Genomic DNA, 14,333 nt, shown 5'->3' with positions numbered 1-14,333 from the left:
GACAGAGGCAATTACGATGAAAAACATTTGTACATTGTTGAGGCAATTTTTGACAAAACCCTTCGTTTGCTCTTATACTCTTCTCCTTTTCATTCTCGTTTTAACAATTATTTGTCCGTTCTCGTGCTCTAAGATTTGCTCTTGTTCTTGTTCTCTTTTCATTCATTTTGTGTATGGTGTTGGTGTTGGTTGATGTTGTAGGTCCAGTGAGAGAGAAAGAACGTGGTGGTGAAACACGATGAAAGAAAAAAAGTGCAACCATAAAACACGAAGAAGATATGACAATGGAAAGGAAATAATGGTGTGGTAGTAGAATACAAAGAGATGCGATGAAAGAGAAAGAGCACAATAAAAAAACATTTATTAATCTAAAATAAGACTTTCTATGTCGATTATTTTTGTTATGATTATAGAAAGTTCAAAACTTCTATATCAATTATTTTTATTACAAAAAAATGTCAATACTTTCTATATTTTTAGGATTTATGATGTATTTAAAATCAACATAAAAAGTCATTTTTATCCATCATTAAAAGTTTTGTGCACACTAGTGATCCTACCACACACATCCCCGAGGAGGACAATTTATGGTATGTTTAGTAAGGAGGAAAAGTTAGATTCTAACGTGAGGGCCAATAAAGCTATTCTTCCGATTAGATATTAATTTTGAGTATTGGATATATTATTAAAATAAATAGACAATTAAAATATATTTAAGAATGATTTAATATTAGATATTTATTTTAATAATACTAACGTAAAAAAAGTTTTTCATGCCTTAGTGTATTTTTAAAAATAAAAATAAAATAAATGATAAAAATAATTGAATTTAAATATGTGTGGGTGATTTAAATTAGAGGATGTGAACAATTTTAAAAATAAATTTATGAGAAAGTACATAAAAATAGAATGAAAATTAAATAAATATCTTTTGCAGGAGAGTGTGTTTTGAAAACTAATGAGCTAAATAGTCAACAAAATCACCCAAAATATATATCACCTTTATTAATAATACTATAGATGAGAAAGTAGAGAAAAAAAATAGAATAATAATTAAATAAAAAATTATGAGAGAGAAAATGTATTTTGGAAGCCATGAGATAAAATAGTCAAAATGTATATATTAAAAAGATGTATTTCCTTTATTAATATCTTGTAGGAAAAGAACACTTTGTACTTTTATATATTTATTTTTTAGAGAATTTTGAGAGGAAATGATATTTAAATCTAGGAGTAATAGTATCCAATGAAAAAGAGAAAGTTAAAAGGGTAGTTACAAAAACTTATTTCCTTTATAATGATGTAGTATAAATTTCTAATGTGCGATGAAAAAATGAAAATTAAAAGGATAGTTATCAAAATTTTTCCTTTTTATAATTATATAATATGAATTTAGGAATAATAATGTCCCATGAAAAAGTGGACAAGAAAATTATAAATACCAAAATATATATATATATATATATATATATATATATATTTTTATAAGTTAATATATAGACATTATACTATTAAAATGAATCCCATCAGGATAAAGTTCTTTTTGTAACTCATCTTAGAGTCAATAAAAAATTAAAAATAAAAACATGAATAATAATGTATATATTTTTTTTATTTGAAGAAAAAGTAAGAATAAAAAGGAGAAAAATTGACTTTTAGATCCATTCCGTACCTAAACATGAGACCCAAGTCCTTTGCACACTTTAATTATTCCAGCTAATCTGCATTATACAACCATATGTCCTTCACAGTGGCCATGAGAAAATAAATAGCCAAATAAGGATACATCAAATCATATCTCTTTAAATATAAAATTGACAAAATATTCTCCCAAATTGTCATTATGACATTTTAATTTGTTTAATTTTTTATTTTGTAGCAATTTAATTTGAGTTTAATATTTAATCATCATAACAAAATAATTATTAAAGAAAACATTAAGGTCCTATTTGAAAGAGTTCATGAACAACTTATTTATACTCATCTTATTTTATAAGTGTCTATGAGAGTATTTAAAAAAACTTATAAAAAATCTTATAGATATTCCTTAAGATGTTTTGTGCTTATTTGATAAACTATAAAATATAATTTATTACATAATTTATATTGGAACTTATTGAAAAATATCCATGTTTAAATCTTATCTCTAATATAAATTGTTTTATTTATTTTTTTTTAAATTTTTTATTCTTTCATTAAAAATCAGTTATATATATATATATATATTTCTTTTTTTTTTCTTTTTTTTCATTACTCCCCGTATAATTTTTTTTTATCCCTCCAAAAACTTTGTTCCTCTTTGTTTCTTATTCCTTTTGTCTCTAAATTTATCTCTTCTGTCAAAATTCACATTCTCTTATTATATAAAATATCTTGTAACATTTTTTTTAAAAAACTGCTTTATTAGAAATCTCTCTGTTAAAGGTATATAAGATCTTTTTCTTTTCTATTAAGAGTTTCGATTACTATTTTACGACTTATTATTTCTACTCATTACATAATTTTCATTTCATTAATCAAAATTTAAGTACTAAAGTCATTTCTTAATTTCGCTTTTGTCGTAAAAGATATGAACCCATTAACGAATTTTTTTACGTAAATAATATTTTTTTAAATTTTTTTTACCAAAATAACAGCTGTACAACTTTATTTACATAACTAGAACCGTTTACTGTTCACACTCAGAATTCGGTTCCCGGGAACCGAATTCTGAGCTTCAAAATTTTTTTTTCTTTTTTTTGTGCTCAGAATTCGGTTCCCGGGGAACCGAATTCTGAGTTGTTTTTAATTTTTTTTTTTTTTGCGTTTTCCGCTAGTTTGCGCAAGTCTGGGAAGCAGAACGGCCCGTTCCGGAAGCAGAACGGCCCGTTCCGATTAAACAGATAGAGTGTTTTTTTAAATTGGAACGGCCTGTTCTAATGTTGAAAAAACACTCCATGTGTTTAAGCAGAACGGGCCGTTCTGATTCCAGAACGGCCCGTACCACTTCTCACACTCGCGGAAAATCAGCCATAAACCAAAAAAAAAAAAAAAATTAAAAATAACTCAGAATTCGGTTCCCCGGGAACCGAATTCTGAGCACAAAAAAAAAGAAAATTTTTTTTTTGAAGTTCAGAATTCGGTTCCCAGGGAACCAAATTCTGAGTGCGAACAGTAAATGGTTCTAGTTGTGTAAATAAAGTTGCACATGTGTTATTTTGGTAAAATTTTTTTAAAAAAATATTATTTACGTTAAAAATTCCCCATTAACTCGCTTGCCACAAGTTTACTTTTTTCACGTCCTCCGTACTTGTTAATGTTTTTTTCTTCTTCTAATAATAATAGTGTGTTTGGATGAGAAATTTTATAAATTTAAATTTTTTTATGAATTTAAAAAATTTTAAATTCTTGATATTTTAATTACTTTGATTTCAATTCCTATCATTCTTAAAATATTTTATTTTGATAAGTTAATTCAAATTTCTTAAATTTTAAATTGTTAGGTTAGATATGATAATTTGATTCCCCCATGGTAAAGTTGATTTTAAAAATATATTTATATGTTAATATTTTTAAATTAAATTTTATAAAAATAAATATTAGCTAATTTATAAATTTTTAATAAATTTAAAAATTAATATTAGATAATATTTAATAATTTTAAAAATATTTTTGAATATTCAATAATTAAAAACATGAAGAGATAAGAGATAAGATAAAATATATAAGTGAAATAAGAAGAAAAAAATAGAGAAGTTTTAAATTCTTACTTTTTTTGAAAAATTTGAAATTCTACTATTTCAAGAAATTTCACAAATGCTTGAATTTCAAATTCTTTATCAATTTTTTCATCCAAATAAGATATTTCACATCAAAAAATTTAAAATTCTCCAAATAAATGAATTACTCCATTTAAATTCCCCATCCAAATACTTTATAAAAATTTTCACAACTAGAAATTAAAAGCCTGATCTAAATCCCATTAGGTAATTAGGATTATTTTCTAAGCCACAATCAGTGATAAGATGTAGAATCAGGCATATTTTTTTTTCTCTCATATTTGATCACCCATTTATTCAAACGTGATTTTATAGAATATATAGAATTAATTTTTAATTTTAAAATTTATGATTCATAAATTTTAATCATGATTATATATATATATATAAATTGATTTTTCATATTTTATTATTAATTTTATTCTATAAATTAAAATTAGGTGAATGATGACTAATTATTTATTTTTTATTTTTAATATTATTGTGATATATGATGTTATTTTTTAAAATTATTTAATACTTTTAAATTTTTTATTTTACTTCTTCAAGATTTAATTTTAGTTTTTAAAATGAGACAATATCTTATATATAAGTACTTAGATAATAATACATTCAAACATTTTAAAATAATATAAATGTTTGTCAATATATATAACCAAATGCAACCAATTTATTGAATTTTAAGCATTTATAACATAAGTTCTTATTATATAAAAGTTTATTAAATAAGATCTTAATTAAGTTATTTATCCAAATGAGCCCTAATTAGATGTTAAATCTTTTTAATCTTAAAGTTTTAAAGCATAAGTTATGACAACTTATTGTCTTTAAACTCCTCTCTATTAAACATCCTATTATTATTTCTATTATTTTTATACTATTAATTTGAACTTTTAATTTATAAAAGAGTTTCAAAATAACTAGTTTTAACAACTTATATCTTTAAACTTTAGAATTAATATAAATGTCTCATCCATTTAATCCTTTCTTTAAAAAGAGTCTTAATATTGTTAATTTAAATGATGAAACCTAATTTTAAATAAAATTAAGAGAGAAATATTTTAAAAAGAATTTTAGGACTTCAAATTGTGACAATTTGTATCTTGAAAAATTCTAAAATTAAAAGCATATCACATCCAAATAATTTTTTCATATTATTTTTTTTTATTTCATTAACATTAGTTATATTATAACTTTTTGAAAACTGTTCGATTTCTGTCCACTTCTAGATCAATTCCCAGTATGATCAGTTGAACCAGTCAGTCCTGTTTTCAAAAAAGTGGTATTGACTGACCCTGACCCTCCTCAATTTTGCAATTAGTATCATTTCTTATGAACAAAATAGAATTCAAAAGATAGCTTAAGATGACCAAGTCTTAATACTTTTGTCTTTGCTTCAAAAATTTAGTACAACTAGTTGTCACGAGAAACTTAACCTGTGGTGTCTCTATTCTCTCATGCATAAGAAATTTTGTCCACAACAAATATCACAGCTATATATAGTTCATGCAAATCAGAAACTATTCCTCTTCATATCTCATTAATTATACTATAATTAATTCAATTAATCAAATTCTGTTTATTATCATGAATACCACCTCACGAATCACGTCTCAATTTCATTCATCTGTAGTGGTAACCAATACTTATCAATGTGGTTTTGGAATGTGTGTATAAAATCTCCTCTTTACATTTATGAGTATACCAAATGGTGGGCTATTCCATCAAAATCATGAATAGAGACCCTCCAAGCCTAGATTTAGTAGTATTTACAATGGGTAGGGAAGTAAGAACAAAATATTAAAAAATCACTGAAAAAGAATTAATACCTGAAACTAACTGTCAACAATGCTTTGATCTATACCCGAACTTCCGTTGGAATTGTAATTTGGAGTTTCAGTTGAGGACCTAGTTGGTGTGGATTCATCATCTCCACATTCAGAAGTTGAGCTAGCACCATCCATCTCCTTCTGTGGGCACTCATCATGGACACATTCAGCAACTTCACTGTTGTAGTTTTCAGAATCATGATTCCTATTTAAGGGTGTCAAGTTTCCTTTCTTGACAACATTAAACACAATCCCATTATGAATTCTTTCAGGCTGCAAAAAATCACCTTCAGTCACTAGTATGCTAGACCCATTGACAACCCTGTTGCCAATTTCCCTTTGCTCAGATTCTGTGCTATCAGAGTTCCTATCTGGTGTTGTGAGCCTGGGGCTACGATACTGAAAATCATGAGGGTTAGCATGACTCACTAAGCCTTTATTTGGTTCAGTATCAACCTCCAAGTTTTGAAGAAAGTCGACAAACATGTTAGCCGAAGTAGTTCTCATCAAAGGCCCACCAGATTTTGTCCAAGAGTGCAAATCAACATTTTCGGAGTCACTGTCACGGTGCAATGAGGAGGAAACATCATTAAGATCTTCAAGGGAGCCTGTTGAATTCTCTCGTGCCATGCAATTCCACGAAGGAATTCTTTTTGAAGCACTGAACTTGACAGTATTGGACAAACCATGAGAAGCAGTTGCAGCTCTGTCAGCAATTCTCTTTAGTCTTCTCATATGATTGAGCATTACAACACACTCATCAAGAGCAAGTTCAATGCCACAATTTGCTTTTATGGCTGAAAGTTTCTCCCAAGTGCATCTTCTCCCTTGGTTGGCTGCCTTTTGAAGCTCTCCATAAGAAGGGTTTTGTATAATTTTGGAGTACTGTAGCAGGACACAGGTAAAACCACAATAGCAATATGCATAAGTTAATCTATAACAATAGATAAATGGGATATTCAACCCCTCAATTGTGTTTTTCTCTCTATCTTTTTAACACCCTTTTATCCTAACTTTTCATACAAATGTAATAAATATTGTTATTCCTACTCTACTCTATACTTTCTTTTTTTCACACTTTTTATTACACAATTATTTTTATTACTCCTTACATTATCCACTAAACACAGTTATACTTATAGAAATACAAAGTATGTTAACTTCACTAACCACTTATTAACTTGATCATCTTTAGTAAATGGTACATAAACAAATTCTTAAATTCCTTTACGTTTCCAAGGAAACTTAACAAGTTTTATAACAAAAGGCTTGGTGTTAACCACTAGCACTTTTTATTTGAACTGATATTGAGTTGAAGTTATTTTCTCCTTAAATATCTAGCTGTAATTTTGACGTTCTTTAGGCAACATACCTGAGCAAGAGTTGCAGGCATTACAACAGTCACGTCACCTTCCCAATCTTGTGCAAACAACTTAGCAAGTCCACCTAATGGAAAACCAAGTTCCAATATTTGATTACACCTATGTTTCACCTCCATCTCCACAAGATGAGCAAGCTGAAAAGTAAAAATAAAAAACACATTCAATACAATCATTATGTACTAAGACTGGTTAACATGTCTAATATGCCTTATAAATGACGAATAAAATTTGTTAAAGGATACAACTATTTCTCAGTCTTGCAAAGGAGAACAAACACTAATTTACACAACAAATTTATGAATCTAATATTCAGAGTGAAAGGCGTGTCTCTCATTAGAATGAATGAAGGTCATTTGGATGAAAAATCTAAATAAAATAATTCATTTTTTTTAAAGAATTTTAAATGTCTAAAGATGAAATATTTTGTTTGGATGAAAGATTACAAAGAAATTAAAATCTAAATATTTGTGAAATTTCTTAAAATAATAGAACTTCAAATTCTTCCAAAAATATAAGAATTTGAAATTCTTTATATTTGTCTTTCTTATCTCACCTATATATCTTTTATATCTTTTTCCTATATCTTTTTCCTATCTCTTAATTATTGAATAATAAAAAAAAAATTTTAATTATTAAATTTTAATTTTCAAAACTATTAAATATTTTAAAAAATTGGTTATATTTATTTTTTTTATAGAAAATTTAATATTAAAATCTAAATATATATAATCAATTTTAGACATGATAAAAATCAAATTATCATATCGGAACTAAGAATTTAAAATTTAAGAAATTTAAATTGATTTATTCAAATAAAACATTTAAAAAATGATAAAAATTGAAATTAAAATAATTTAAATTTCAAAAATTTCAAATTGCTTGAATTTCTAAAGTTTACACACAATGAGGGAAATTTACAATTGTTTTCAACACAATTTTTGCTACAAATGTGGCCTATTACTCCATTCTTTAATTAAAAAATTTAATGACACTAAGTCACTAAAAAACGGCTCGCATAAAGAACATTCAACAAAGACGATACTAAGTTGTGTGATATTGCAATTAGGAGGGCAATGATCTTATTGTGATCTAAACTTATATGCATGGATTGCCCATAAAAATTGCCATGGAGTGAAGTTTTTTAGAAGAAAACTCCACAGGAGTTTGATCAACAATAAATAACAAGTACACGATGCATGATATTTCAGAGATGGAAGGAGACGTACACAGCATACCAAAAAAACACGCATGAGTAAGGCATAGAAAAGCTAAGGGGTTGTTTAGTTCGAAAAGTCATTTTCTGTTTTTATTTTCTATTTTTACTTTATTTCTTGTTTTCTAAAGTTTATATAGGAAAAAGTGAAAAGAGAAAATGAATATAGAAAGTAACAAAAAGTTATTTCCATTGATTTCCATATAAACTTTTAAAAACAGAAAACAAAGTGAAAACAAAAATAATTTTCAAATGGCTCCTAAAAGCATATATATATATATATATATATATATATATATATATATATATATATATATATATATAAAAGAAAGGATCTGTTTACTCTAGGATTAAGTCTACTTAAACTTACTCCGTTCAATAACTCATATTTTACATTAAATTTTAGCGATCCAACAGTTGAATTTAAAGTTCTTAATATATATATCAAATCTGTAAATTTTTAAAAAATTTAAAAATCATTTAATACTTTGTTTTATTAATTCAAATCAATGTATAAAATGATTTTATGATTATCCGTCAATTTGAATTAATGAAATGAAGTGTCAAATAATTTTCAAATTTTCTAAAAATTTGCAGACTTCATATATGCATTAAAAACTTTAAATTTAACGGTCGGATCATTGAAAATTGATGTAAAATATAAGTTATTGAACGAAATAAGTCTATATAAACTTACTCTTAGAGTAAACAAATCCCTTATATATATATATATATAAGATGATTCAAACGACACCGATGTAACTTTTATTAAATATTACACCGCTCAATAACTTTATATTAAATTTTGTAAATTCAATTATTGAATTATAACTTATAAAATACTTAGTAAAAATTATAAAATTACACCGGTGTGATTTGAATCTTCCTTTTATTTATATATATAATATAATAATTTCAGAAATTTATTTAAATAGTAAGTCAAACAATGATGAACTACCTTATACTTCAAGCCAGGGACTTTAGGAGGGGAAGTAGCAGTATGACAAGAAATGGAAATTATAAAAGTAATAATTTATTTAAGAAGCAAATGAGAAGAATGCCAATTAACATAAACATGCATATGAATTCATTATCCATTGTGTTTTCACAAAGGTCCAAGTCCATTAATATGTACCTTGGCAGCAAAGATGCCCCCATAAGTCCGAACAAATTCTTTCAATCTCAATAATGGTGCAATATGAGGGTTGGCCTGACTAACTATGAAATGATTGACATTAAATAGCTCTTTTAACTGCATCATAGGTAAATCAATCTCCAAGCTACCATCCCTCCAACGGCGTGCTGGTGTGGAGCCCTCTTCAGGACCTAAGTTAAAAGGAGGATGGTAAGGAACAATCTCTCCACTTCTATCCTTTGCCATCAATTCTTGAGCCTCAAAAAGGCCTGGAAATGCACAAGAAGCAGTTACTGCACTCCAAATAACCACATGGGGTGAAGTCAAGTAGTTAAGACATCTAGGTGGTTCATGCTTCCTTGGGGAACAAACTGTAATCCCAAGAATTCTGCCTGTCATGTCATAAGCTTCTTGAAATGTAAGGTTGCTTGTTAGATGCCTCAACATCATTTGCAACTGTCTGATCTCATGAACAGCACCATATGTTGTGACTCTCTTAACAACTGCAAAAATCCCACCCATTTGATCAAAAAATTGCAACGAGTGCCATGAATCCTCAAAAAAGCTCTGAAGCTCAGGCCAATTCCTAGTGGCAACAACAGAACACATAATGGATCCGACACTTGAACCGGCAATTATCCTAGGCATGAGTTTATGTTCTACCAGTGTTTTAACTACACCCACATGGGAAGCTCCAAGAGAAGCACCCCCACTTAGCAACAAAGCTGTCCTCCCAAATGCATGCCTAGTTTCATGCATGAAAGAAAGCTTTTCTTCTAATGATAGCTCCTCTGAATCAGAATCACAAACCATTCTCAATTGAGTTGTAACCTCATCAATATACTCCTTGATTAATTTAGGCACCTGAAGCCTACCCATGTGTAGTTCAGGATTACACATATTACCTAAATTTCTAACAAGATCGGCACGCATACAAAATATTATATCTCTAAGAGATCCTTCTTGTCGACGGTGGTGTAGCTCTTGAAGCTTGTTCCTAACCAATTCCACATCATAAAGGTCTGATTCATTCATCTTTATAGTCTCTTTATCAAGCATCTTAGCTGCATGGGCCCATTCCTCATAGGTCAAAGCAGTTCTCATCATGTTTCTCCAAAACTTCCTCCTATATGCCATTTCAGCCCTTACCTTCACATGTTTGTATCGTTTCATCAAGAAAGCAACTATTGTCATCATTGCCAATATCCCCTGCGGGTTTCTGGGGTGCAACCATGATATAAAGGATGACAAAAACCCCCTAAACCTATAAAACATATCTAACAACATATAAAATATCTGGTGCCTAAAATGGGACATAGACTTGCAAAAAAGAATCCTGAAAGCAATTGTCCTACCAAGAATGTCTGAAGGACCAATTGGAAAATGGTCAACACTAGCCTCATCACTAATTTGATCCATCCTCCCTTGACCAAAAAACTCTAGGCAAATATTGTCCTTCTCACAAATCAAAACTAAATACTACCAAGGGATTAAATAATATATTAGAGTCACCCAGTATACTAAGATCTGTATTTTGTTTTCGATGTTAGTGATTAGTATCAAAGAGTACAATAAGAAAAGAATTCACACTAGGATCTCACAAAATGATAAAGGTGTGGGTGTGTCCTATGTTTAACTCCAAAAGTTGAATAATTTCCGATTTAAACAAAATTAAAAAACGAAGAAACTAAATAAAAACAGACTATGCAACAAAACAATACTATGATTCATATTAAAGCTACAAGTCTTGTTATTCTTCCAACCTCAAGAAACCCAAGAACAACGATCACAACTCCAAACCAGAAACCCAAAACCTCTCTAATCAAAAGATGACATTTTTAATCAACCCCAGAAAAGTGAAAACAAAATTTTGTTCTTATAAATAAGGGTGGATGAGAGGGAGAGAAGAATGGGCATTAGGATCTGGGAGGAGGGGATAAGATATTCATACGGTGACACGATCCGAGTCATAAAAATGATGACATGGATACCATAAAGATGCATGAATTAACCATATCCAGATTATGGTTTGTTAGCGAATTGTTTCGGATGATAAGGAAAAAGGTGACACATTCAGACAAATATTGTTTTGGTTTGTTGTTGTTGCGATGTAACTTGAAGTTTTGCAATTTTCTGATTAGATAATGCGATCGAATTATGCTTTGGAAAATGGAAAGACAAAGGCCATCGTAAACACTAAAAATAAGCAACAAAAATGTGAGGGAAAAATAGCTTTTATTTTATTTTATTTTCTAAGAAAGAAACAGTAAAAGACTTGGAGCAAGTCAAATGACAATGTTAATGGATCTTATAAGTTATAATATGTCATGGGGACCTGAATCCTGTGGTTTCTACAACTTTGTTGATTTATGAGAGTAAGAGATCCAATTTTTTTTTTATCGATATTAACTTCATAATCATCCTCCAATAATTAATAGTATATGGGAAATTAAGATAGACTACAGATAAATTGTGTGATGAAATAGACATTATTATCATTATATCAAGCTAGAGAAAAAAGAGATATTTTGTACTTTCTATTTTTTAAATTAAAAATTAAATAAAAAGATATAATGTAATGAATGGTTATTTGAAAGCGCAAATTCTAGATTGGACCACCATGCACCACAATTTTGGTCCTTTAGGTCAATCTAATATCTACACTATTATGATGTATCTCCTACACAGTCACTAGTATCATTTCCTTCCTCAGTTATGGCCATCCTAGATAACCACCAAAGAGTTAGAACTTGGTCATTCAAACTTGAGAAAATTTCCTACACATTTGTCACTCATCAAAGGATTAAATAAGAATCAAGCAAGTTCTTGATTACTTTGTTCCAACCATCACTTTATTTTCATTTACATTCCAACAATATACTTTCAAAATTATACAATTTCAATTGCATATTTTCTTTTGCATTCTTCTTGAAGTTCATGCATTCACATTCTTACATTGATCTTTACTTTTCAATTTGTATCTAATTGTTATCATTATATGTGATTTATATGAACATGATTTTGGGGAAATTGAGCTTGATAAGTTTTTTGGGCTCAAGATTCCTAGCTGGCTTCGCACTCTTGAGGAGTATGCAACAAAATATAGACCTCATCAATGCCTAATTCACTCTTGAGGAGTATGCAACAAAATATGGACCTCATCAATGTCTAATTCTTGTTAATTTTGTGCCTTTATTTGGAAGCCCTTCCTAGCTCTAATTAGGACACACATATCGTTGAAGCCTCATCATCAAGCATTCCTATTATCCCTGCTATGTTAACCCTTGAAGCACTCTATTATCTACTATGCCACCAACTTCAAAGTTTGTTACATCTGCCAGGTTGGCGAGATCATAGATGCCAAACACAAAGCTTTTGGAACTTAGATGGACTCCAACTTTGATCAACTATTTGCCATGCTCTAACAACTTACCAAAAAAGACTAATCAATCTGCCTGAATGATGGCACACCTTTATCTACCTTTGTATTTTTTTATAATGACAAAGGGGGAGAAAAGACAATAGAATTTGTAAGATCAAAATATGATCTTGGATTCCTCATGGTATTAGTTTTAATGTTAACAAATTCAAATATTTTCATCAGAGAAATATTTTTCAGATCATACTATAAAGACGAATTAAAATAGATGATTGGTTATTATGACGCGTACTCTTTTAGACAAATCACTTTATTTGTGTAAGCTTAATGTATTTAATATATATAATTTATTATGTTTGATTACTTAGTCATCTTTGCCTATCATATTCCTTAAAAGATCAAAAGGAATAAAAGCTTCTTTGGTACTCACACTTCAAAAAGGAATGAAGACATGCTTTCCATCAAATAAAGGACAAGCAAATTTCTCGAAGTATGCCAAGTCTTGGAAAAAGTCTTTTTTGACTAACACACATAACAATTCCTTCTGCTTGGTACCTTAAAGATGATAAGTAGTCTCCTTAATCAGATAACAAGTGACAATTTGGTGAATTGCATTAAATGGTCACATTTAATTCACCAACGAACACTTCTCTCTATAAGGAAGATAGATGAAGATAGATGGAACAATCTTGTGAGAGATAGATGCTTAAGGTTTTGTAGCAATCATTTTCACGAAATACCTATAAAAAGAAGTTTGAAGACTCATAAAAAAAGAGAGAATAACATTTGTAAAAACCTCATTTATTCTTTCTATAAAAGTTCTATACTTAATTTGGTTGAATCACGTCTTAAAAGTTAGAAAAAACAAAAAGTGATTTTTTCCAAATTTAACTTTATGTTATTGCTTGAAATCTAAAGAAACTTTGTTGTAAAGAATACTTGGTTGTTGAAGTTTGAAGAGGCTTTATTGTTTAAAGAATACTTGAGTAGTTTTTTGAAGAGGCAAGTCAAAGAATACTTAGATTGAGCCAAAAGTGATTTATGAAAGAATAGTTGTATCTTTGTAAAAGATAGTAGAACATGATCAAGAACTGGATGTAGTCACGATAGTTGAGATGAATCAATATAAAAATATTGCGTGTTCTTTTCCCTTAACTTTTTTTTCTATACTCTTAAGGTCTTGATACTATTTTATTGTTTCAAAAAAGTGTTAACCTTTTTTTTATTGACAATATTCAACTCCTTTTTTTAGTGTCTTTCTTTTCTCCATAACATTCATCATAAACTTCACTTTGTTAGTTAGAATGAATGCTACGGTGGTCTCTTTAGGAAAGTGATTCACCATCTCCAGGATTTGTAACTCCATACAACACTTATTTTTTCTTTTCAAATAGTTTTTTAATTAAAAATTATTCAATTACTTTTATATCCTTAACAAAATTAAATTAAAACAATCGTAAAATGTTAGAAAGGACATGAATCGAGAGAGGTGGTTGGAAGACGGGGGGCAAGGTAAAGGTTATGGGTGGCAATAGCGAAGAGGAGGTGGTTTGAAAGGGAGATGGAACAAAGTGTCTTTTCAGATCTTTCCTTTACAACATGTTTGTTGGACTCATCATGCTTCACATGGAGAAATA

At 28.7% G+C, this 14,333-nt stretch overlaps 1 protein-coding gene across 2 annotated transcripts; it reads right to left on the bottom strand.

Annotated features, from left to right (window-relative positions):
* Nucleotides 1–1,635: 1,635 nt before the first annotated feature.
* LOC109816384 (triacylglycerol lipase SDP1) lies at nt 1,636–11,828 on the bottom strand. Of its 2 annotated transcripts, XM_083072579.1 has the most exons (4): nt 9,318–11,828; nt 6,960–7,103; nt 5,588–6,472; nt 1,636–1,721 (listed from the first exon to the last, which is right to left on the bottom strand). In XM_083072579.1, exons 1-3 carry the CDS (start codon nt 10,734–10,736, stop codon nt 5,594–5,596), a joined length of 2,442 nt encoding a protein of 813 aa, XP_082928705.1. In that variant the 5' UTR covers nt 10,737–11,828; the 3' UTR covers nt 1,636–1,721; nt 5,588–5,593. The 2 variants fall into 2 exon arrangements, with proteins under 2 accessions (XP_082928705.1, XP_020236970.2); XM_020381381.3 differs by lacking the exon at nt 1,636–1,721 and having other exon boundaries at nt 5,429–6,472; nt 9,318–11,826.
* Nucleotides 11,829–14,333: the final 2,505 nt, after the last annotated feature.

The sequence above is a fragment of the Cajanus cajan genome, chromosome 4 (assembly GCF_000230855.2).
Source record: "Cajanus cajan strain Asha chromosome 4, NIPB_CcT2T_4, whole genome shotgun sequence".
In the NCBI taxonomy this organism is placed as follows: domain Eukaryota; kingdom Viridiplantae; phylum Streptophyta; class Magnoliopsida; order Fabales; family Fabaceae; genus Cajanus; species Cajanus cajan.
Note: the sequence above shows the minus strand (reverse complement) of the source record. Positions and strands in the feature narration are given on the sequence as shown.

Excerpts from the sequence above, each read along its gene's own strand:
- LOC109816384 (XM_083072579.1), bottom strand. The coding sequence starts at position 10,736 with ATGGATCAAATTAGTGATGAGGCTAGTGTTGACCATTTTCCAATTGGT. Across the intron at positions 7,104-9,317 it reads GGGGCATCTTTGCTGCCAAG|CTTGCTCATCTTGTGGAGAT; the intron begins GTACATATTAAT and ends TTTACTTTTCAG. Across the intron at positions 6,473-6,959 it reads TGCCTGCAACTCTTGCTCAG|TACTCCAAAATTATACAAAA; the intron begins GTATGTTGCCTA and ends GTCCTGCTACAG.